This window comes from Lytechinus pictus, chromosome 7 (genome assembly GCF_037042905.1).
Source record: "Lytechinus pictus isolate F3 Inbred chromosome 7, Lp3.0, whole genome shotgun sequence".
NCBI classification, from domain to species: domain Eukaryota; kingdom Metazoa; phylum Echinodermata; class Echinoidea; order Temnopleuroida; family Toxopneustidae; genus Lytechinus; species Lytechinus pictus.
The window spans coordinates 15323048-15350637 of record NC_087251.1 but is presented as its reverse complement, the minus strand read 5'-3'; the positions used below and the strand labels follow the sequence as shown (position 1 = coordinate 15350637).

General features: G+C 32.8%; 1 protein-coding gene across 2 annotated transcripts; it reads right to left on the bottom strand.

The window, feature by feature from the left end:
* Positions 1-5914: 5914 nt before the first annotated feature.
* On the bottom strand, positions 5915-27082 carry LOC135154623 (ryanodine receptor 2-like). 2 transcript variants are annotated; one of them, XM_064101418.1, is made up of 18 exons: positions 25797-27082; positions 25091-25167; positions 24444-24517; positions 20889-20909; positions 17682-17762; positions 16782-16870; positions 16184-16240; positions 15756-15827; positions 15266-15452; positions 13944-14014; positions 13157-13222; positions 12393-12472; positions 11945-12048; positions 10710-10767; positions 10098-10174; positions 9212-9291; positions 8841-8939; positions 5915-8386 (listed from the first exon to the last, which is right to left on the bottom strand). In XM_064101418.1, the coding sequence occupies exons 1-18, from the start codon at positions 25860-25862 to the stop codon at positions 8096-8098; spliced, it is 1650 nt and encodes a 549-aa protein (XP_063957488.1). In that variant the 5' UTR covers positions 25863-27082; the 3' UTR covers positions 5915-8095. The 2 variants fall into 2 exon arrangements, with proteins under 2 accessions (XP_063957488.1, XP_063957489.1); XM_064101419.1 differs by lacking the exon at positions 20889-20909.
* Between the last annotated feature and the right edge of the window lie 508 nt (positions 27083-27590).

The following is a 27590-nucleotide window of genomic DNA, read 5'->3' as shown; positions in this document are numbered from 1 at the left end:
TTTCACACCCTCTCTCTGTACAGTAAACTATAATAAAGATATCAGTTGCATATAAAAATGGAGAATTTACTCAAAATCTAACTCCTAATTAAGAAGCAAGTGCATTATCGATTGGTTCTATCAGAGGGCTGCTTCATAAAGCTGTTCGTAAGTTAAGAGCAACTTTAAGAACGACTGGTGAACCTTTCTTCTGCGCTCAACCATCGTCAATGAAGATTTTGGTGTATACATGGTATACCATTCACAAGAAAGGATCACCAGTCGTTCTTGAAGTCGCTTTTAACTTATAAACAGCTTTATGAAACACCCACCTGATGTCATTTAATATCTAATGGCACAGTCATATTTCCCCTACCACGGCCATACGGTGAGTCAAAAACCGCCATTCTAACATTTTTTGTGCCAGCTACATATAGGTGGTTTTAATACAAATCAATAAAATGGCTGTTTATTACTTGCCATTGGGAAAATGTGACTGCAGCATAACTAGAGGTTGTTTTCAACAGAATATCAGATGTGGGAAAATATTTGATCTCCATGAAAAAAAAAGAATTAAAAATAAATGTAAATAAAAATATTGAAAAATAAGAAGAAATACATCTTGAACTGTTAGTTTTACATCATTTTTCCCAAAATTTGCAATTGAAAAAAAAAAATTATTTCAATCATATACATTTGATAAAATGTCTGTTGTCTGCTTCAAAATATATTTGAATTCAACTGGGAGGAATCAATTGCTTTTGAAGAAAAACTCAATTAAAATTTTGTTTTCACTATTTTATAGAGAATGATATTACTTGAAATAAAATAAAAATCAAGAAAAATGTAGCTGTAAACATTGGACTTAAATAAAAAGATCTCTTTGGGTGACTTTTTGGGTAGTGTGAAAACATTTAAAAGCTAGTTTAAAAGCAAAATTGCTAGTACTGGAATGAATCGAGTCTTTCTACAATCTCGGTACGTCACACAGGAAATCCTATGCCAGGATATCTTCCAAGGAAATGCCACTGTTGTGCTAAGTTAGCACCATTAGGGGTATTCACACATATCCAATGATAAAAAAATTGCAGGTTTTGAAAGAAATAAGTATAACTCAAGGGATATTTGTTACATTAAAATTAATTATGAAATTCATCACTGTTATTATCATCATCATGATCACCATTATTATTATCGCTGTCATTATTATCATTATTATTATCATTGTTACTGTTATCATTATTATCATCATTATTATTGTTATTACTATTATTATTTGTATTATTACCATTATTATTATTATCATCATCCTTGTTATTTTCATGATACAGTTTATAATATATATATCATAACTATTGCTTACTACTTACACACTGCTCTCTTAGAAAAGCTAAAAGATTTTATAATGAATGGAATCATGTACAATTTATCATGGAATTAAAATGGATCAAGTGAATCTTTCATTGAGAAATGCAAAACATCATGTTGGCCACTGCATAAACTGAAATGAGAACTTTATTTGATTAGGACAGGAGTAAAAAATGTATAAAATAATCATCACAATGATCACATATCTCTGGGCCTGAACATGGATATTATTTTCTGATTAGGCAAGTGTGAATGTGCCCTGTTATATGAACACATCCAGGAAACTGGACCTGGTCTAGCAGATTAATTCTCCAACATGTTTTAAAAAAGGTCATTTAGGAAACTGTAATTAACATTTCATTACCAAGTCTAATCTGGATCCCTAGATAGAGCTCAACAAATTCACTTTCTCCTCTGAATTGATTTTATGACAAACAATTTATTGTTCTCTAGATATCCGTTTCCCATTTAAACTTCTTTTTTTTTTCCAATTTAGAGAGGTCCTAATGGTGGTCAATATATGTCATCCATGGATACTACAAGTGTTCCAGTTCCTCTTTTGCTTTGTTGTAATACTCAATTTATAATAATCATGTTTTGTATAGTATAAATTATTCATATGAATTCACATGAAAAAGAATGTTAATTTGAAGAAAATAGATGATAACTTGAGTAAAAAAAAAAAGGGGGGGAAGAGACATTGAATCATCATTAGTAATTTATTTCAATTATAAAATGTTGGCCATTCTTGACAGCAGCTAGGAGACTCATCAGAAATATGGCGGTGGATCATCATAATCATAATAACAAAAATTGAAATCTTATGCTTGTCCCATATTTGGAACCTATAAATGTTCTGGAGCACATGAAGAACCTTTTTAGGAACCCTTAAATAGAGGGTTCCAAATATGGAACAAAACAGGTACAATTCGCACTTATTTTTCTAAGTGTGTATCATGAAACGACTATGAGTCTTTGGTTGCTTAATCTCACTAACAATTCCCTGGTTATTCCAAGGAGATATCTCCTTGGTTATTCATAGCTGGGAGTAAAGGCATTGAAACAATATATGTTTATGTAGACAGGGGCTGTGTTCAATCGATGCATATTCGCCCTTGAAACACATCGTCAACTTCAAAGATAATAAGGTGCCTTCAATCTATTCATTTGTTTTAAGTTGGTTGTAAAAATAAAATGTCTATACAACATGAAAACAAGAAAGGCGATTTCGCAGAATCAGAGATTTTAAAATTTTGTTAAAAGTAACAGACATTTTCATGATGATTCTATGACAGGAATTCTTCTGAATCAGATATGTACTGCCTACACTGTTCCTGGGTCAAACTCACTGATCTGTCTGAGATGCGCATTGGGTGGGATTGAAAATTGGGAGCAATAGAGGATTGAACGCTCTCAAAAATTAACTTTGTTTTATGCCTGTATTTTAATTTGTGATTCCAGATTTAGAAAATTGATTGAACATGCCCATGTTTGCCTGGTTTCTACCTTTTAAACACGCTAAATTCTTGTGTACACATAGCCAGCCCAGATAATGATATTGTTAAAGGAGAACTCCATCTTGAAGTCAAACTGATTTGATAACAGCAGAAAAATGAGAGACATGTATCAATGATGATTTGGTAAAATCACTCAAAGAATAGAAAATTAATCATTTTTCAGGGTGTTATTTTGTGACCTCACAGAGAATAATATAAGCTCTATAAATTCTTTACAAAATAAGAGGCAGGGGGAAAAGGAAAGAGGAAGGGAGCCAGGCGAACAAAAGTCGGAGGAAAAGAATGAGATGGAAAGAAATTAGGGAGAGAGAAAGAAAAAGTGGGAGCTTGGCAAATAAGGTAACTTCAATGGGGATAAAAAGGGGAACCAAACTTTAGCATAGACAATAAATGAAATAACATTTATTACCCAAGCAAATAATCTGTGCTTCTGGAGTAAATATCAATCTGCACATCACAATTCAATAGGGAAAGAAAAGGTTTGGTTTCTATAGTCATAAGTGGCTTACAGGCAGCAAAACAAGGAAGTACATGGCTACAGGATATCACACTGAGATTTAATTCCCAGCTTGTTAATGCTTCCTCAATTGTCCTTTTAAAGGCTCAACTCACACACCAGAAAGAAAAAGATGTATATTTTTATTTTTGCATGCCATTAATCCACTATCATAGGGAAGGATTACATTACTTCTATTAAAGTTTAAATTAAAATATTTTCTTTTGATAAAAATAGAATCCCAACCACAGCTTCTCAGTGGACACCACACACTAACTTTATAATGGAATTATACAACTGTGCAAACATGCATTTTCACAACCATCCCTAAACGTATGTTCTTATTGGTAAGATTTACACCCTATTCTACTACTCTTAGAAATATTATTTTCATAAGTGACTTCCTTATAAAGAGTAACCATCATCATATCCTAAATCTAGGAATTCTAGGTTGCTTGAAAATCAAATCAATACGGAGAAAGATCCTTGAATGGGATTCTGATAAATTCCAGAAATATATACCATATTTTTGTATTTTGGGTGTTTTTTGACCACCTAATCATGTTGAAAACTCATATCGCACTGGTAAAAGTTATGCCTTTTTTAAACAAGTGGAATGCCTCTGGCCGTCTCACCTGCATCACGCGATTCAATAGAGCAGCAGTGCCGATTTTGAAAACTACTATAACTCGCACAAGACGTTCAGTGATACTTGGTTACTCTTATTTCCACGTTTTATGAACTAGACCAATACACTTATAGAGATATGATGGCAATTCAACAAATACCCCCAACGTGGCCAAAGTTCTTTGACCTTACATGACCTTTGACCTTGATCATGTGACCTGAAACTCGCACAGGATGTTCAGTGATACTTGATTACTATTATGTCCAAGTTTTATGAACTAGACCAACACACTTTCAAATTTATGGCTGTAATTCAACAAATACCCCAATTTGGCCAAAGTTCATTGACCCTAAATGACCTTTGACCTTGATCATGTGACCTGAAACTTGCACAGGATGTTCAGTAATACTTGATTACTATTATGTCCAAGTTTCATGAATCAGATCCATAAACTTTCAAAGTTATGATGGTAATTCAACAGATACCCCCAATTCGGCCAAAGTTCATTGACCCTAAATGACCTTTGACCTTGGTCATGTGATGTGAAACTCAAGCAGGACGTTCAGTGATACTTGATTAACCTTATGTATAAGTTTCATGAACTAGGTCCATATATTTTCTAAGTTATGATGACATTTCAAAAACTTAACCTTAGGTTAAGATTTTGATGTTGATTCCCCCAACATGGTCTAAGTTCATTGACCCTAAATGACCTTTGACCTTGGTCATGTGACATGAAACTCAGGCAGGATGTTCAGTAATACTTGATTAACCTTATGGCCAAGTTTCATGAACTAGGTCCATATACTTTCTAAGTTATGCTGTCATTTCAAAAACTTAACCTCAGGTTAAGATTTGGTGTTGACGCCGCCGTCGCCGTCGGAAAAGCGGCGCCTATAGTCTCACTCTGCTATGCAGGTGAGACAAAAAGCATTTGGTTTGCAACAGAGAGTAATTGAAACACTCAAGGATTATGAATTATACTTTCTGTTTCAAGAAATCTCTTCAGGATGTAACCAAGGAATCAGCATTGCTCTATAAGCCTTCTCCTCCTAAATGAATACGTGGGTCTGATTTCATTTTAGTTGTTTAAATACAAAAACTTGCATTTCTTAATTCAAATTATAAAAGAGCTCTGTAGTTGCATACATCTAACATAAAGGAAAATACCTCCTCTTCACATTGCAAAAAACAATTTGTATATCCAAATGAGTATATCAACTTAAAATATAATGGAACTTAAATAATTAATTTCTGGCTATACAATCCTTCTCTTTTACCAAACATTTATGTTTGTATATTCCAATATTCTTCAAGCATGAATGGACACTATTCTATAATAGAAGTATGACAAACAATCCTTCAAGTTTGTATCTAATTTCATGTCAGGGAAGAATATACTGGTATAATTATATATCCATGATCTATTTCCTACTCCCAGTGACTTAACATATACCCAAAGGGATTGTAGATGTGATCACCAGCTTATATGCAGTTGACAACCAGCATTTCCTTCTCTAGTCATATCTCCATTACCCCTCATATTCCTCAATATCCAGCCTCTATTCTAGCCCGATATAGAACTAATATTCAGATCAAAGAAACCCCATATTTACCAGCCTAATTTGATGAATTCTCACAGGAGCGTAGAAATTAATTTTCATTTTAAATTTATTCAAATTAGAAAATCTGCATTTCCTCCTTTGCCCCCTCTGAAAACATGAAAAATAATTGTAATATATATATATATATATATATATATTAATCCTTCTGTATATATGACGAGGATGCAACATTGAACAACTCATTGTAATAGTATAAAAGTTCATTTATACTCCAAATCAACATGAAAGTGAATTACCAATGATAGTGGTTACATGAACATTGCTAGATATATATTAATTTTCTTTTTTCATTATTCTTTTTCATGGACCTGACATCTGATCAAATTATATGAACACATTAACTCTAAAACCTACTCATATATGTTTTTCAAATTCAACATTTAATTATTTGGCATCAATTAGACTCACTGAAATAATCATACAACTGGCACTTATAACTTAACAATTATTGTCTCTATTTCCCTCCTAAAACACATAGTGCAGCTTTAATCCTAATCTCATTCACCATGAATCTATCACAATTTGCTATCAAATCATTAGTACACAAAGAGGAAGTTAAATATAATCCCGGCAGATAAAGACATGATATCATTGTAAAAATTGTGCCACATGATGGCGCTAGACTCAACTATTGAATGGATTTGAAATTATGTAATCCTTTAACAGAGAGGGGGAAAGGGCGTGGTAGAGCCCTATGTTTCAGTAATTGTACTCCAATTCAAAGAACTGGATCACTGTATGCATATGCCAGGAGATGGCACTAGACTAGAATATTGAACTGACCTTACATTCTCCATTAGAAATAGGTGTGGCAGGGAACAAAGTCTATCATAAAGTTGTGAACAAACAGGAACAAAATATGGCAGTGGATATATATTGCCACATGGTGGCGCTAGACTTGAATATTTTATGGACCAGACATTCTGGAGAGATGTCACGTTTGAGACCAATAAAGAATGAGATTTTAGGCAGTGAACACAAGGAGGGGTATGACAGAGGTCAAAATCAGTCAATGAGTACCTAAAGAACCTCTCTACACTTTATGCAAGTGCTATTTGAAATAATTCAGTATGGGGCATGTATAGTCAGAAAGTGGAAGAAGAGCAGATACGTACCACACTTTCTGAGAATTAGTAATCTTTTGTATTTTATTCACTACAAAATAAAACTTTTGAAAAATTAAAAATAAATCCTGTTTACTTGTCTTAGCTTTATAACAAAGTTTACAGCATAAATCTTGAATGCTATACTGAAAACAGATTCGAGCAGTGGATTACAAAAAGAAAAAGAAAAAAAAAGAGTAAAAAAAAGTAGGGGCATGATTTTTAAATATCATATTTCATGACCATGCTAATTTGTATTTCAGTACCCAAGTATCACATGCTGCTTAATCTCAGCAAACTTATCATCAAATAAACACTAACTGCAGCTATAGTTTGGAACCACTGTTTATTGGCCAGCTCATCACTGAATGCTTCAAAAGTCTAAAGACAAATGAGTAAGAGCCACGAGTGCCTGAGTGAGCAGAAATCGGTGCAGTAAAAAACACTTTATTATCATTCTCACTCACACAAACATCATAATATGGCTAATTTTAATCAACTACAAATTTTAGGATTTATTTTTTCTTATGACTGCTATTAAGGTGGATAGCTGTTTTTCACAACAAAGCCAAGGAATTGTGAGGGAACATTCCACAAGCTAGATGCACACATGAAGAATCATGTAAAGATTCGATCACAAAAATGGAAGCATGTACATGGGTGTTCTAATTGATATTTCAGCTGCAGATTGCAAATCTGAGGTGTACAAAAGTGTTAAGTTCTATGTCATCAAAATATATATTTCATTACAAACCAAGGAAGCACAAGGTGAATCATGAACAAAAACAGGCTTGACAAAGCGAACCATGTCAGTGCTCATGGCCTTCTTGCTTATTACTCAGACCAAGTTACTTAAAAAAATAGGATCATTTAAAAAACATAGCTATGTTTTCATTGGGAGCAATCATGCATTCGCCATACAAAAAATGATTTTCAATCTCCTGCATCACAGCAAGGTAACATAGCATAATATACAAACTTGCAAGTTCTTTCGTACAATAATACACACTTGTGCTACTCACAACCAAGAAAAATTGAAGAAGTTGTCAAGTATGTAAAGAGATGCTTTACCCATGTACACAATGTTCATCAAGAAATTGATCACAATAATATTCACTCACTCAAACACTCAATAATCTCACACCAAAGCTAGATATAAAAAAACACAAACAAAAACCATAAGGAAAGTGGCAAGTTTGAATGTTTGAGTGTATGTAAGTCTCAAGGTTTTATAAGCAGGACATTGCCAATATTTGATAAATGGCACCACAAGCACTCTGCACTATGGATACAAGTGCTTCATAACTAGCAATCATTAATTACTATCATACAAGCATAACAAGTTTGGTGTTGGGATAGAGAATAATTTCTGTTCAGACTTACCCCACAATGACAAAGGCAAACTTGAACAGTTTGAAGACACCCATGATAGTGAGCCTGATGATACCAAAGAAGAGCCTGAAGAGAGACATTGAACGGATCTGCTTGATATTATACTGGGAGCTGCTGAAGAAGTCTCCCGTCAGCCTGCGGATGTTGGACGGCCTCAGACCCCGGACGGCCCACACCAGCCAGTTCTGGGAGTCCCGGCTGGCGCCAAAGGTCAGCAGGCTCATGAAGATCTCTGGAAAGCTCTCGCCCGTGTCACTGATGCTGGTTGCATGTTGCATCTGCAAGGGGATAATTCAATGTTGCATGGCATATCAGAGATTGAAAAGAAATATTGAATCCTAAATATTCATTATATGTCTGAAATACATTACCTAGAAACTATAGAATTTTTATTTTCTTGCCATAGCTTTATAGAATATGAGCCTGTTCTCGTAATTTAGTGGTGAAAAGAAAACTATAGTTAACATTCTTTGACAATTTTTGACAGTTTGAAACAAAATGCTAATCAATAGAACATCTATTTTGGTATGGCTGTTGCTTTTTGCATCCTATAGATAACCAATGATTTCAACTTTATTGCCAATTTTAGCAAGAAGCAAAATATGACAGATGGACAGAAACCCTGGAAACAAAATGACTTCCACATCCATGTACTGTTGTCGTACGCATGAAACTGTATTATATATGTATATATTCATTAATACATGTATGGGCCTATGGAATTCAGCTTACCTCAAAGATAGTGTCCTCACAGAAGTTGACAAAGTCTTCCAGTTTTTCTTTCTCTCCACCTTCATTGACAACCTCATGAAGGAACTGTTGTTTAGATTCCTACAATCACAAACAAAACAAAACAAAACACATACAAATCAATAATCCCTAGAACTGCACTTAAAATGAAAAAAAGAAGTTTGTACTACATACGAAACATATTGTGTTACCAATAAATTGAATTGAACATATAATTAAAAAAAATATTTAAAAAATCATACATTAAGATGATTATTAACATTTTTTTTCATAAAAATGGGTGGACAGGTACTTGAATGGAATCGAATTCGTCAGGAAAGCTGCCTTAAAAGAAGTTTATTATAATTATGTACCTTGATTTGGGGTTTCTCCCATTGTGCTTTGTGTGATTCTGTGATCTTGAAGTACACTCGTTCAATTCTTCTACTGCTGCCTGTAGGTGCCAAAATATACAATAAAAGAAATGATTAAAACGATACAAGATTGGTTGCACTCTCTTGGAAATATCGAGAAAGAGTACAAGTTACAATAATTTATGGACATTCAAAATATCATCATCATCATCATCATCACCATCACCATCACCATCACCAACACCATCATCATCATCATCATCATCATCATCACCATCACCATCACCATCACCATCACCAACACCATCACCAATCATCATCATCATCATCATCATCATCATCATCATCATCATCATCATCATCATCATCATCATCATCATCATCATCATCATCATCATCATCATCATCATCATCATCATCATCATCATCATCATCATCATCATCATCATCATCATCATCATCATCATCATCATCATCAATCATCATCATCAATCACCATCATCACAATCATCATCACCATCATCATCATCATCATCATCACCATCACCATCACCAACACCATCACCATCATCATCATCATCATCATCATCATCACCATCACCATCACCATCACCATCATCAATCATCATCATCATCATCATCATCATCACCATCATCATCATCAACATATTCATCAAAATGTGCAATCATATTGCCTACTTTTACTAGAATATTGAAAGCATCCAATCCCTTTCCTTACTCTCTCCCTTGCTTGTTCCCTCAAAATACTGAATACAATCCTCTCCCAAATTATACTCCTTTTTCCATTAAATGACATTCATGGAATATGGGATAGGGGAGGAGGGTGGGGGGGGGGGGGGCGAGGGTGATAAAGCAGAGCACTTACCCATGATCTCAATACGACCCAGGTAGGGTTCAAAGTATATCAGTAAACTCTCTGCTTGCAGTAAGAACCGTTCCAACCTGATAAAAAAAAAATTTATATTGACAGAACTATTTTATACCATCATATAAAAATTATAAGCATCATTCATGCATAACTATTGTCCTTTGTATGACATTAATAGTTACTTCTAAATTCAACAAGAACATACAGTATCAGTCAATTATGTCATATTGCTTGTAATCGTCATATTTCTTTCAATATTTCAAATATTCACTTGTTATTGTTTCATGTTAAGGCCTCTTCAACAAATGGATTAATCTGACTTTTATCTGTTACATATTGAAGGAAGGTAGTCATTGATTTCAGCTAATTTTTTATAATGTGCAATATGGCTTTAATATCCTAAAAGTAAAATAAGGTATGAATTTTTCAATGGCAGAATAGGGTGCATGTATATTCTTGCATGTACAGAGCATTGGGAATTTTGTTGGTTCCGAAGTTTAAAGCATATTATATCCCAGTATAAAAATACATCACTATTAAAACTTCTATTTTAATAAATATTCCATTAAGATTGCTTTAATCACAATAAGTTTTTGAGACAATAGTTACCTTCTATCACCAGGCATGTGATCTGCAAGGTTGGTCAACAGCACAGCCAGATTGAAACCTAAAATCAAGATATAAATATATCTTTAATGACCACAATGTCAAACTGAACCGGGAGTAGTTCCAAAGCCATCAACATTAATAGTCCACTTTCTTGAGACTTATATAAATGCAAAATCAGGAAAGAACTATTTACACATTATTTCAATGGAGGTATCCATTGTGTGGGTCAAGAAGATGTCATGACCAAATTTCAAAGTCTCAAAGACAGAGGGGTGTGGTATCTCTTAAAGGGATGGTCCGGGCTGAAAGTATGTATAGCTTAATAAAGAGAGTAAAATTCACTGAGCAAAATGCTGAAAATTTCATCAAAATCGGATAACAAATAACAAAGTTATTGAATTTTAAAGTTCAGCAATATTTTGTGAAAACAGTCGTCATGAATATTCATTAGGTGGGCTGATGATGTCACATCTCCACTTGTTCTTTTGTATTTTATGATATGAAATTAGGTTTATTCAAATTTTTTCCTCCAAGAACTAGAAAATTGGATTGACAACTGATTTAGTGCATTAGATATCTATTGCTGCAACTTGATTCATTATAAGGGAGACATATTATTCACACAAGTATGAAATAATGAAAAAATTATGATTTTATGTAATAACATAAGTAAACGGAAAGTGGAGATGTGACATCATCAGCCCACCTAATGAATATTCATGATGACTGTTTTCACAAAATATTGCTAACCTTTAAACTTCAATAGCTTTATTATTTGTTATCCGATTTTGATTGAATTTTCGGCATTTTGCTCAGTGAATTCTACTCTATGTATTAAGATATACATATTTTCAGCCCGGACCATCCCTTTAATTTTATTCTGTTATTAGTAAAAGATAAATGAATCAAATAGAGATTTAGTGATTCAAAATAGAATAAGAATAAATATTCATTATTACAACTTCATAAATGTACCCAATACACATGAATAATCAGTACCTTGACTGTGTGCATGTAGCTACTATAGAATGGTCACCTTGATAAAACTAGAAGATGTAAAAGAAGATGACCCACATTTACTCAAATGAAACAAAGGTTCCTTCTTAATTTATTTACAGAAAATAGATTTGGTTTAGGATTGTGATAAAGAGTTTTTTTTTCTTCAAAATTCTATGAGTAGGTGCAGTATTAATTCAGTAAATGAAACTGTATTAGGAATGTCATATTTTCCATACCGATATCTTGGGCAGGTCCATGGAATCTCTCTGTGAATTCGTTGAAATCGATCCTTCCATCGTTATTCCTATCAGCACACTTCAACAAGTAGTCAATCTCATCTCTATTGAGAAATAAAACCATAAAACAAACATATCAAACGAAAATAATTTAGCATCTTAGAATATATTTAATCAATCACGGTACCATATCAGATATTGACATTGCTAACATCATCTTCAAAGAGCTCCAAATTTTAAAAGAAACTGCAATCAAAGTTTGTGTGAATGAAGGGTATTCTTTAGCTACAGGTGTATCTGTCAATTTCATTTTATAACTAGTTTTCATTTCTTTCTATCTATATTCATAAACTCTTGGCAATTTGCAGAACGCTGTAGTAACGAAGGAATGTCTTGCCGAGTGCTAGATTCCTGTGTGTAACATGTATACGTTTGTAGTATAACTTACGCTGTGTACATCTTCTGTGCTTCCATGGCCTTTTGAAACTCTTTGTGTGAGATCCAACCATCGCCATTTGCATCATATTCCTGTCACAAAAGATATCATTCCAATTGTAAATAACATGTATTTTATAATAACTAAAAGAGATGGTTATGAAAAAACAGGCAATTCAACTATATTTAAAGCTAACCATATATTACCTTATCCAACAGTGACCAAATTTAGAATTAACATTGTACATGGTGGTATATTCAGATCCATAGCTTTGTCATTTATATGTTGTATTTTCTGATCCCTTGTTGTTTTGTCTATGCATAAATTTGTGTAATAGGAAGAAAGAGATGCAGAGCATGATAAAGCTGCATCTAATAATGACTACAAATTTTCTGAACTCGGTGCACTGATCTAATTCTGAAGGGACTACAGTAAAGATATCTCTTCAGATATATTTTTAAAAATCTTGCTCTTCCTATCACACTACTCTTATACAGAACTGACAGAGACGGCTAATTAATACCAATATTGGATTTAATTGTATCAATGTGCAAAATGCCCCTGATCATAGAAATTAAACAAATGAAATCAAAATTTAGAAATCCAAAATATATAAAATATTCATATCAAGACTTTGTTTGATAATATCATAGTTATATGCACTTTATAAGCAATGTTTATAACAATTATTATCATAATCATTAGTTCTTGCATCTCTCCCTACAATTTAAAGAAAAACATATTTGGAATAATATCAGATTGAACCCAGAACTCACCCTAAATGCCTCAGAAGAAGAAAGGTCTTTCAGTTTCAGGAACATGTCAAAGAACTTCAATATCATCTGTAGAATACAGAGAGATTGGAAAATAATGAATTAAACTCAGACTCATAACAAAACATCACACATCAAGACATTCTTTCCAAACTCCCCCCCCCCCCCCCGTCATTGGAACAAACTCCCACCATCTCTCCAAAACATTTCTTCTCTCAACTTCTTCTTAAGCATCTTAAAAACACACCTGTATATTAAGATTTAAACCCTAACTTGTCTATAAACTCTAACAACACTTTGCATCCTCTTGAAAAAGCGCTATACAAATCCAATTATTATTATCATTATTATACATATAAAAGTGAAAATATAGTGATTCAGAAATTACTTAAAATAAAGAAATCTTATATCTTTTAAATAAATGCTCAGGCATGGAATGGCAAAGTGGTGCAAAACATCGCTCAGTCAGCCATAAATCCCAGTCAATAGAATGAGGCTTCAAAAAAAGGTTGCAGAGTCCAAATACATTCAATTTTGTCCAAAGGCAAAAAAAATAATTCCTGCAAAAGATGCAGTACAGACTTTTGACAAATGGCCTTGTTGCGCAAATGAAAATGGAACAGACTGACGAAGGACGTGATAATAGTGGGTGGAGTTGTAGCGCTACATATATCATGAAAAACAGTACAAGTGATCTACTATGCCTACTAATGCACTGACTTTTACTACACTGTTCACTATACTAGCACCACAGGGTTGAGATATTTCAGGAGAAAATGGGTTAACCTACCTCTAGATTAGATGACGACTCTACAAGAGTATCCACCATCTGTTTACCAGTGGTACCATGCATCACATTACCTGTCAAGAGAAAGAAGGTGGTGATGATGATGATGATCTACATTTATTTATTGGTTAAAAAAAAGAAGAACAAATTCATCACAAACATACATGATACAAGTTTCTTATGACCATGAATGGCATATTTTTTAATGATAATGTCTACAGAACACATCATTGCTGGTCATTAATTTAAAAAATCAAGAGCAGTTATTCAAAAAATTATGACCAAATAACAAGATCAATATTAAGGAAAGATTTCTTTAAAATTACTTGCCGTGTTCTTGCAACTAGTCACATTTTAAAACCTAACATCTATCAAAGTTAACATGTTAGCAATGTTTCAACTTTTGAGCTCTATTTTTCAGAAAAGGAGGAAAGCCAATTAATTTGTTATCTTTGACATCATGTAAATTACACTTGCATACTACTGGTGTGAAATTCACATTTACAGTATGTGACTGTAGATTACAGGAAGAGTGAAATCTACCAAGTAATTTGTTGCTCAAAAATTTTTAAACAAGGAGGAATGTGTAATTTACAATAGATAATACTTTTCAAGTGCAACTGAAAACGATCTGTCAAAATAATAAAACCAAAACTGATTCAAATAAAATTGGGAAATTTTGAAAATTGTCTTTCATGAAGATCATTCTTGCTATTGATGTGCAATTTAAAATACTGTCCCATTTTTAAAGATTTTTTTTTACACTCTTGATATTTTTAGTCTCCTCTAGAATAACAAGAAACATAAATGATTTTTTTTTACAATAACCTTGGAAAATGATTGTTTTTCATATTCAAAACCAATAATAATTATACACTTTCATCCATCTAGTCTTTGGTCTTAAGGCCTCTGCATACCTTACGACTGGTCCACGATCCAACTTTGGAACAAATCGCAATGTGCTTATTTTCTGAGAATGTGAATAAAAAGTATATTTTTATTTAAGGTTCAAATTACAATTTTGGATGATTGCAAGCCTTTATTTTGGAGTAAAGGTCCAATTGGTTTCAAATCTTAGCCAATCGTACAGTTGCTATGACGTCATTACGACAAGATATTCAATTTGCTTTTATTCTAATAAAGATAGAAGCATAGTAACAGATTTGAACATTAGTATTCGTATGATGATTCAGAACTTCAAACAGCAAGATGTTTCACATTTTTGTACTCACATCAAATTTTACTTTGTTTTATTCCAAAATCGGGTCGCAGACCTAAGGTGTGCGGTGGCCATTATACGCCTCATATTTTTACGACCAACTAACCTTCAAGCATACTAAGCAGCATTACAACCATTTCTTTGTGGAGGTTGAGCAGCTCACGGAGGAGCTCCAGCTGACTGGTGTCTTGGGATAATTTCTTCTGGAGATTGGCAAAGATATGGAGGAACCCTACCACAGCATCCCAGAGACGACTGTGGGCTAGGGCTAGCTGGTTCCCAGAACATGGACCCTGAAGTAATGTATGGATAAAACAAATCCTTTATTATTCAAGTAATAAACACACATGACTAGGAACCTTTCTGGATGTTGACAAAGTTTTCTCAGAAAATAGAACCTACGCAAAATCATCAAATCGATCAAATGGCATCCTGTTTCCTCATCTTAATTAACAGAATGGGTATATTTGTATTCCTGACACAATGTTGCTTGAAACTTTTTTTCCTCATCCATTTCACATAGAATCAATAATGGATTGCAGCACACCCACAACCCCCAAGAAATACTTATATGAGTGGTAGAACCATTCACTTACCTGTATGTATTCAGTTAGGGAGCTGAAGACTTGCTTCACAACCTTGAATGCCCTGGAGAAGTTCTCTCGACCCTGTTTGAAAGAGTTAAAAACTATCAAAATTAAAGGAATTCAAAGTACAAAACACGATACAAGTCTACTCAAGTTGGCCCTCTAAATGTAAAAGAATCACATCTTTAATAATCCCTTTAAACTTAAAGCAATATTTCATACCAGATTATGGAAAATGTGTGTTATTTACTTCTTGAAAGTCAAATTTCTTTTAAGTCAAACTGATTTCTGTGATTCCTATGGTTCCAGGTGATTTTACTTAGACAGATTCGCCTGCATCATCTAAAGAGGACAAAAAAGTATAGAAAAGTCAGATTAAATGCGATTAATCAGACAACTTTCCATGGAGAGATAGATAATTAGTTAAAGATAACTACCTGAGCATCAACAACATCTTTGCCAGAGTAGTGCCAGTAGAAATCACTGATTGATTCCTGTAATGGAAAGAAAGATAGGATAGCTATTATGCACACTTCAACATACACAAGATATAAATGGAGAAAAACACAAAATGTGGAACTTACAAACAATACAAGCTTTGCTTTTTAATGGGCCTCTCTTATTTCCAAAAGATGAAGAGCTCAGTGGTTTCCAAAATGTACATCTATATTGGTGAGCAAATCTATTTGCTTCTATTTGCTTTTAATCAATAAATGAAGCTCTAAGTGCATTAACTTTCATTGTAGATACTCTTTATGGTGTTCTTCACAAGTGAGCCTGTTCAGATGAAAACATTAATTTCTTATTCATTTAAAACTTTTTTCTTGAATTTCTTTAATTTTCATTGTTTTTTTTTTATTGCTTTTACAAAGAATTCAAAGGAGCTTACAATCAATGCCAGCATGTCATTAATTGATTTCAATTAGTAAAAGAAAAATGAAACCAATTTTTTTTAGGAACAGAATCTGTGAAATTGTGATTCTTGTACAAAGCCTATTGAAATTAAAGAATTAAGTAATCAATGGGTTAACTGACCTGTAATCTCAGTAGATAATCCACAGTGCAGATGATGATATTGACTGTAGTATGGTTGCCTGCTTGGGTTCTCAAATAGTTTTGAAATTCTACAAAGGAGAAAGGACACAATATATTAATACTCACATTCAATATTTTTACCCCTTTCAACAAAGTGTTTCACTTAAGAGTTGACCTGACCCCAAATGATCATCTCAATTGCCAACAATAGAAATCTTTCATTCCAATCAAGATTTTAAAAATATCTGAATTCCAAAATATTAAACGCTTTGCAAGGTCATTGATCATAGCTCCTTTTCTAGTGATTGTACACTGTCCATGACATGCAATCCTAAAATGAAGCCCCAACATCAAATCACAAATACCAAGAGTAGCAACAATACACAAAAAAAAAAAATGCAATGATGAAGTATGAATCTCAAGGGCATCACACTGGAGATGTCTGTCATAATCTTGATTAACACTGTATTGTATAGTGTTGATACAAGATTCAGGACTACAGGCAAATTTTTTTTACTACACTGCATGTATGTTTGTTTTGCAATTTGATTGTAAAGAAACTTTGAAAAGAACATTAAATTTCTTAAGTGGTCACCATCATAGAAAAATAAAGGTTTGGAATATTCTTCTATTGTTCTATATGTTGAATATTTCCAAACAAAGTCAGTCATTCTGAATCTGTTTCATATGAGGTAAAGTAAATTGAATTAAGAATCAATTATTCACACACAAGAACAGGGAAGCATTTCATCAAGCTTGTCAGCACCAACAGGTTGTCATTCTCTGAGAGTTACCAAGGAAACAGTCTGTGACCAGAGTTTCTCAGCCAATATAAACCAAGGATTTGACTGAAATTGTCAGAGCAGACAACTTTCATGACGCACTCCCCGTAATAATTACCTAAATTGTGACCTTCACAGAGCAGCTGCAGAAACCTGAAGAGGGCGCAAGTGAACTCTGCATCGTGCATTGCCTTCTCTCCTACAAAAGAGAAATATATCATACAGAAAATCAAACTAGATTTCAAATTAAAGAATCCAAAGAAGTATGGTCAACAAAAATGATACAAGACAGAATCTAGCAGTAAGGTATTGCATAGAAAGCCAATGGAAATGCCAAATGTGGCAAAATAATAATATACGTAAAGAATATGAGCAGCTGATAGATATAATACCACCTGTCGGTCAATCATACCATCTTCTTTTCTTAATTGGTTAAGGAGGAGAAACCAAATATATATTTTTGAAGAGGATTTCTCATTATTATCAATTCTTGCTTTTGATGTGAAAGCAATGTGGTCTTCCTTTTCATTTAAGTCAATGATGCGGATATTCCCTATAGTGTATAAGTAATGTTTTCTTTTTAAAATTTCTTACAAAAATACTTATTCACTTGTTGTTATTTTTTATGTTTATATCAAAATATGGATCTTTATATAGTGACATGACATTTGCTCCGGCGACAATTGCTTCGGTATAAATATCTCAGAGGGCAGAGTTACGACTGTAATAGAGTTTTTGGTTCAGAATATTGTCAAGATAAGGACTGTGGTTTATTTAGTTTTGGAGGTTAGGATTTAAAGGACAATGAAACCCTTGAAACCAGCTGAATCCATATCAAAGAGAAAAATCAAAGAAACATATTGTTGAAAGTTTGAGGAAGATTGAATGAATAATAAGAAAGTTATGAGCATTTGAATATTGAGATCACTAGTGCCATGTAGATCCTCCCATCGGCAATGCGACCAAGATCTATGATATCACACACGTACAACTCCCTCATTACTTTAGTACTTATTTCACTTATATTCTCACTTTTATAGAGTATATCACAAGGTGAGGTGTTCTCTTTATGAGATGACAAGTACAGAGGTTTCACAACATTATATCATTGATGAATCGTTTGTCATATGATTAGAATGAGCAAAAAGAGATGTTTTGGGGTATATTTTCAGTGTCCAAATGGGAGAGTTGTACGTGTGTGACATCACAGATCTTGGTCGCATTGCCAATGGGAGGATCTCCATAGCATTAGTGATCTCGACATTCAAATGCTCATAACTCTTTTATTGCTAGTCCTATTTTACTCAAAGTTTTGTTGATCTTATTCTTTGATTTTTCTGCTTTCACAAAAGCTAACTTGCTCCAAGAGTTTCATTCTCCTTTAAGTTTGGCTTAACATGCAGATTTTCCATCAGAGCAAATGTCATGAAACTCTTTATACAACGCATTATTTGTTTGCCTTCTGTATCCCTATAATCAAATACCAAAGAAATTCTTTGGAATCCTAAAAAAAGCAAATTAACGAATGCTTTAAAATGATTTTTTCCTCTACTAGAATGAAAGATTAAGAGGGGTGAATCTGCTCAGAACATACAGCATATTATTAGGTTTTGATACATATCTCATCTTTCCACATGTAAAGGACAGAGCAAAACCTTAATATAATGAAGAGAAATTGATATGCATATAAACAACTAAAATGAAAAGATCTATAAAACATAAGTATTAAAATAAGTGTTTAAAAGAAACATGCAGATTGCCATGCAGTTGAGAGAGGAAGAGCCATGCAGCAGCATGCAATAAAAATAAATTAAATATGACTCTTTAACAATAAAATACTGAACATTCTCAATAATGTAGGCTTCAATAAAAGAACTTTAGTCCCAAGGATGAATAGGTTTGTACTGTCCTACAATGATTGCATGACAAAACAATTCTTCTGGGCTATTATTCTATTCCTACATGGGCATTCATGTGTACACTGAAGATAATCACAAACATTTTTTCATGTTTACATTTCTGATTCTTTTCCAAAATAATTGAAATACGGTATATCAATTTCCAATTAATCCTCAAATAAAATAGGAATACCACCTACACATTTATTTCAATTTTTATCACTTGAAATATAATTACTCTTGTGGAAAAGCCCAATTAACACTAAAATGATAATGATGCTAATAATTATTTTTTATTCTTTAATATTGCAAATTGCCTCTTGAATGCAACACTTTGTTATTGTATCTAGGTCTTGATTAACAAAATAGAAGGTAAAAGATGGTACAATAGTTCCTCACATATTCAAGCAAACTGCATGTATGCCTTCATTGCTTAAATCCTATTTTTCAAAGAAATTTACATAATCTACAAATATCTAAAACCGTTTGATAATTCAAAATAATGATGACATCTTTATTGCTTAGCAACTTTGCTTGTATGAAAGAAAAAGTGAAAAAGAATATTAAATATTAGTATCCAAAATGGCATTACACATGTCAATACTGTTCATATTCCAGGATCTGTAGTGTGCCAGTTTAGTGTGCATCACCCATTCAAGAATATAACAATTGTGGAGTGTATAGTGAACAACTGTGAATAAACAAAGTTAGACCCCAACCAACCAACCAGTGTGCGAGAATATAAAAGCTCCACAAATCATTCCTCATAAATGATCATTCGCTGGCATGCAAATAAACGAATATGGGATCAATAAATGAAGTGGTTTAAAATAGAATGAATTTAGAAAAGATGAAAATAAATTTTGCTCTACACTACTATAAAAGTATTGCAGCATTTGCATAAGAGGGCATTTGAATCCGAGGTTTGTTAATACAGTGCCGTGAAGTGAAGAGATATCACAGAAAGTGAATTAAAGATCATTTAACATAGCCATAACATATTAAAATTTTACTTTGCAGGGAAAGAAATATGAGAGACTGATTGAGATAAAAAGAGAGAAACAGAGAGCTAGAGAGAAAGAGAAAGACAGATAAAGACAAAGAATGAAAGGAGAGCCCAGCTTTCCCAGCTCTGGTGATAGTCTCTATGGAATGAACATTCACAATTTGGGAAAAGGGGTGTATTTTATCTCATCACATCAAGATATATTTCCAGAGAAATCTTTGAATTAGGGGGGGCTTTAAAAAAAAATCCCTAAAATACTTTTAATGAAGGGAAATTTTTAAATCTATCTTGAATGATTCTGACTGCCTGAGTGAGAGAGCTGGGGGAAGAGTGATTGAGTGAAAAACAGAGAAGAGAGAGATAGAGAAAGAGCAAGAGAGAGAGAGAGATAATGTGAGACTTTTGGTTTCTTAGTTTTTACCTGCTCTAAGTCCATCACAGCCTGTTTATGGTTTGCAGGGGGCACAAAGACGAAGGGGTAAAATATCAACAAAATATTGGATTGAAAACAAATCAAACACAATATCAACGTAAACGAGGGAATTTTAACATATAATAAAATAAAGAGAAGAAAAAAACATGGAAAGATAATAAAGGGAGGATCTGAATTAATAAGCAAAACATGCCTCTAGGTCCTTTAAATTTCTGCATTTATGCTGCAGTCACCATTCCCCTATAGCGACCGTAACATGAGTCAAAAACAGTAATTTTATTCATTTTTATTCAAACCACCTATATGTAGCTGGTACAAAAAATGTTAAAACGACTGTCATTTTTAGTCGCCGTAGGGGGAATGTGACTGTGCAATAAAGGTATTGTTTTGTTGTCCTTCTGTAAGTAATGTGACAAGTACAAGAATTTTGGCATCTAATAAGAAAACATGATCACGTAAATTTATGATTTGATATTCAGCAAACTATGCCCCCCTGCCAAAGGAAATAAAAGAAAGAAAGGGAGAAAGTAAACAGAGGAACTCCTCAGTGAGAAAATTCCAGAGCTGCAATGTCACCTACCAGAACTCATGGGGAAAAATCACTGAAACTCCTTAAACAAGTATGACTGACAGCCAATGAAGTCATGTGATCCTTGTTTTCATTTGGTTTTGTTTTATGTTGTAATATTATCAGGTACATGTACTTGTGCAATATTATGCTGAAGAGCAAAATTGAAGCAGAGGAGACCCAGAGGGTGTTTCCTTCATTATTTGTTGCCTGATAAGAAAACTTTCTTTAATTTTGATTGGCTATGAAGCACAGGTGTTTTGACTGGTGATATGTTGATAAAACATCAGACAAGTCCTTTCATGAAATGCTTTCCAAATGGACAAATTCTTTATCAATCTATCACTGCCCTTTTGCACCTATTTTAAGCAGAATGAAAGAAGTATGACTTCATGGACATCATGGCCTAATGGTAACCTATCTATCTACAAGAACCAATTGATCCAAAATTTTGAGTAGTTACCTCCACTTCCATAAATCAACTCTCTTATAACAGGTGCAAATATAGATGTGAGGTAATTGCTCTTCAAGAGAGTTGTTCGAGAAAGTAATTATTGATGTTTCCCCAAGAAATTGTCAAAATGCATGTTTATTTCAAGTATGATAATTTATACTTCAGTTGGCAGTGTTACACAAAATGATAAAATTATTTTCTTCTTTCTGACAAGTATTTCTAGTCAAGCATGGTATGACAAACTTTGACAATAAACAATACCTTCAAATACCTTCTTTAACTAGATTCTAAACATTATTGTACTATATGTTACCTATGATATGTACATAATTTAATTCAGATACAAATAACAGGTTTCAATTAACCATAAGAAAAAAAGTGGTAGTTTACAAAATTACAAGAAACACATATTAATCACTTATCAAGTTTACAAAAATTACAGAATTACAACAAATGTGTAGATTTTACATGCTAAAGGGGAAAATCAAATGAAACATAAACACAAAAATATGATTATTGCACCCTAATATTCTACAAGTTGATCAGATTCTTTCACACAGCTACCATAAAATCAAGAGGGGGGATTATGAAATCTATAAATTCATTCCACAATTTGCAAGAGTGTATATAGCCACTATTTTACTGTTCAAATTGAAAAATGACATTCAAATTCATTCGGTCCATATACTTTCTCTAAAAGTTATGATGGCATTTCAAAAACTTAACCTTGGTTAAGATTTTATTTTGATTCCCCCAATATAATCTAAGTTCATTGACCCTAAATGACCTTTGACCTTGACCATGTGACCTTAAACGTACACAGGATGTTCAGTGATACTTGGATTACTCTTCTGTTTAAGTTTCATGAACTGGGTCCATATACTTTCTGAATTATGATGGCGTTTCAAAAACTTAACCTTAGGTTAAGATTTTAATGTTGATGATGCCACCGTCATTGGTAAAGCTGTGCTAAACGTCTAGCACTGCTATTATTAAAGTATTAACTTTCCTATCAATAGAAGGTGAAAATATCACATCCTATAGAAATGGGATGGATTATATTTGTGTTTCAATTCATAAAAACATGACAGGCTCACATAACTTATTCAAACCTATGATGTTTCCTATCTTGCTGAAAACTAATTTTAATTTGAGGTAATGGAAATGTATGTCAAACTCACACCATTCAAAACATTTTCAGGTGCTCAAAATACCAGAAAGATTAGTGGAAAATGCTTGGAAAATATACTCATTCTTAGAACTTCACATAGTAATGTGACAATTTACCATAACTTAATTCATTTGTTCTAATTTACTTATTCATCTTTATTCATCTATTTATTTATCTATTCATTTATAGATTTGTTGGTTTGATAAATATGCCAATTAATCTGTTTTCTTTGAATTTTCTTCTCCTTTAAAAGTTATTTCTTTAATTCACCAAAAAACCAATTCAAATTATTCCTCAAGTGAATGCATAAAGAAGCTAAACATAATCAAAATGTTCCTTTTATTACTTCTCTTAGCATTTAACTATTCATTCATACAGTGTACATTATTTTATCATTCTACACAATTTGATTTTGTAGTTGGTTATTGATCAATTAAATTAATTCACAAAAGAGTTTATTTTTCTTATATCTATCTTTTTCTTTATCATGAGTTTCTTTTCATCCATTTATCATTATATTCACCAGGATTTCTACTTGAGGTCAAAGCATTAAAAAACATTAATAAATTTATCTACCTATCTATCCAAAGTTATTTGTCTGGAGATAGATGTGAAACTTGTGCATACATGCTCTAACAAGCTTAACATGGTCAATAAAACACTAATCTAGTATTCCCACAAACACTGCATTGAGTAACAGTAAATTCTGGTGTTTCATAGAGCTATTAGTTAACGCAAATTATGAACAACTTTAAGAAGAAGTGGTGACCTGTCCTTGCACTCTAAGAAATACCCCCAATTTTCCTGTACTGACTTTGGGAAGTGGTCTTCCAAACATTATCAAATTTTGACCATTAATAAACTTTACATTTGGATGCTTGGTAACAACAGCTTTAGCAGACTGCAATAAAAATTAATGAGAATATAGGCTTTGCTGATTTGGCAGTCGAGAACAGGTTATCAGTCGTGAGTAAAATCATGGGCAAACAGCTGTATGAAACACCATCAAAATAAAAGGTGTGGAACACAAACTATTGTTAACACACACTAATTTCACTCTTCAATCTTTTGTCCGCTAAGATTGTTTCGGTGCCACTATCATGTCACATGATTTGAACATAAGGAAAAAACACAATCAAACATAACTCTTATCTACATTATCTATATTGTTAAAGTTTCTTTAAAAAACAATCTGAAGACATTTTATCTTAAAATGTAAACAATGGACTAACATCCAAACTTCCTTAGACACTTGTTCAAAACGGCATGCTCTCTCTACAAATGCAAACAAAAAACCTTGATTATTGTTCATATCAATATATTTCCCTGACTTTAGATATGTTTCCCTACCTGCGTTTTCTCCAGAAGTCACGCCCAAACCTTCAGCTTTGTTGTACCTCTCAAATGCTTCCAGATCTAGGACTCTGGAGAAGGTATATGAAGGTTTTCCTACGTACATTAACATTGTATCTCAAGCAAGAAAACAATCTAATTAATTCTATTCAACAAGAAAACAATTAAGAAATATATAGCTTAGAAACATATTCATTTACAACTAAAATGGGAGAGTGATTACTTTCTCAATAAAAAAGACGGTTTCCATGTAAATACATGTTTGAACAACTTCAGACAGCCAATGATGCTTTAATAAATGCTCTTGAGGAGAAATAAAAATAAAATAAAAAATGAAAAATAAAAAATAAAACATACTGTACATGATCAAAAGTCCTTTTGATGTTCATGTGGATGTTGTTCTTTTTTAATATACAAATATTTTAATTGTGTGAAAGTAAAACTTACACATTATAGTTTCCATTGTGTTTCATGCTTTATTCTATGTTCACATTGTTTTTTTTTAAAAACAAATTAAATAAAAGTGCAGGTGAACATTGGATTTCTACACATCATTGATATACAATAACATGACATCATGAAAATTGAACTTAACAATATATCATGAGAAAAGTTGAATAATTAAGAAAGAAGAAGATACTTACGTGCATTTCTCCATGAGCTCAGCCACACTGGTGAAGAACCCAACATCCATCTTGTCCTGAAGATGTTCAAGCATTTTCTGGTAGAAAAACAGATAACATTTTATCAAATATGCATAATATTGAATATTTGGGTATATGAAATTTGTATATGTGTAGTTCAAATAAAGCGTAGTTCAAATAAAGCTACATGAAATTATTGTGTAAAAAACATTGATCATAAAATCCTTTTTGTAAAGATTTGATAAAGTATCATGTCATGTCCTGTCAAAATCCTATTTCTCTACCATGACGAAGGAAAGACTATCCCAAAGGATATTGCATAATGGCAGCCATGTTTTTTGTTTACTCTTCTGAACATTTGGCATTTATCTGAGATGCAATGTATTGTCATCAGAGCAGATATATGCCATCTTCTGCTGAATTAATTGTTAGTTTTGTCAATAAACTGGGCCAGACCTAACAAAGGAGGATGATTGATCAATCTTAATCATGGAAAGCCAGTGAGATCATCATCACCTGGAATGCATATGACCTTTCAAACAATACCCTCTGAATATATTGTTTGTGTATCAACATGAACCTTCTTGTTTACAAAGGGATAAGTGACAGAATAATGACACTGCTGGCTTTCCATAGTTGAGATTGATTGAATCAAACACACTTCTTAGTAAAACTTTAATATTTTGTTCATTCTGAAAACACTAACCCTCTGAACCAATTCATTGCCTCCCCTCAGCAGTGATATACCGAGCTTGAGAGAACAGAATACCATGTCGCTTGGCTCACCTGAAAGAAAAACAATTACAAAAAATCAAATACAATTCATGATTGAGAAAGATAGAAAGTCTATGGAAATTAGAGAGTTTCACATTCCATGGGTTAAGAGCCTTTGATACTGGAAGTTGGAAAATGCATTATGCAATACACATGCAAATGCATGTAAAACATCCCTCACTAGATTATATCCATTATCAAATTTTCAATTCATAATGACTAATTTATTCAATGGTTTAAACATGGACATGTTTGCTCTCAATTCATGAGATAAATTTGACAAAAGAAAGATTTCAAAACGTTTTAGATAGTTTAGAATTAATGAAAACTTCTGTATCATCCTTCATCATTTCAGATTTTATCATGAACCTAAATTGTCAACATTCCCATATTTAGATAATTTGTACTAAAAAAATATCATAAATGCATTCATGATTATTGAAAAATGCATTCATGATTATTGAAAAATGCATGCATGGAAGAGAGCACATAAATTGCTATTGCAATGGCTTGAGCATTGGGCAGTTAGACAAAATAATTCATTAATCTGCTGGCGCTTTCATCAATGTACATTACATCAAAGCATTTCCACACTTTAGGGTGGTACTGGATGAAAGAATGCAGTCACTTTGCATCACCATGCATGAGGGTTTCATATATCAAGACAAGATTCCTTCGTCTTGACAAACTTTGATCTTACTATTTGTATATAACATTGCTATTGGCAACATTATCAACATTTCTTTAAATGTCTCTTTCAATATTCTTTAACCTAGCAACTAAAGCATGTTTTTTTTGCCACTGCATTATCAAACTACATGTATCTTATGACATCTCAAGAGCAAAGCAGATCAGAGCCGTTTCGCAAACTTAACAACTTTACACAATCATAGTAACTTTGCCATCAACAATGCTCAGCGGCCAATCAAAATGAAGGATTTCATGGAAGTTACCATTGGATGACAGTTGATCATATTAATAACTTCAAAGCAACATGGCTCTAATTTAGGCCATATGTGTAGAATTGAAAAGTGTATCATCATATCAATTAAAACCCATCGCAACTTCTTCTAAACAGTTTTTAAAAAATAGCCTAAAATTAAACAAAAAATTTTCAAATTAATTTTTGCAATCATTTATTCTGTCTCATTCTGTTCCAAGCCATTAAAAACACATACATACACACTGATTATCATTAATATGTAATCATGATTCCATCACATATCTAAACAATTGAAAACTCAGGGAAATTAGAAAGAGAAATGTTAATCACACAGAATTTTTGCATACTGATATTTTCTCTTGCATTGAATTTTCTTTTCTTTTAAACTGAAATGAAACTTTTAAAACAGCTTTTGAATTCATAACGATATAGAGAATGGTACAATGTAGCAGATGAAAGCAAATAAAGGATATGTCTTTAGTAAGAGATGAGTGGATAACCTTGTAACTATGTACAGTATCGATAATGTAAATTAATGTATGTTTGAAAGGTATTTCTAAAATTCAGAGTGTGGTGCATTTTAGATACCATAAGGAATTTACAGATTATTAAATATGAAATAATCTGTATTTAATAGCTTATTTCTAATATAGGTTCATAAACACACCTTAATACATTCATTACAATTATATTCACAATCTTCATTTGGGCCTTGGATCATGCAGGAAGAAATAAGCGCATTTCAATATGCAACTATTAAATTCCATGCACAATAGAATTAGT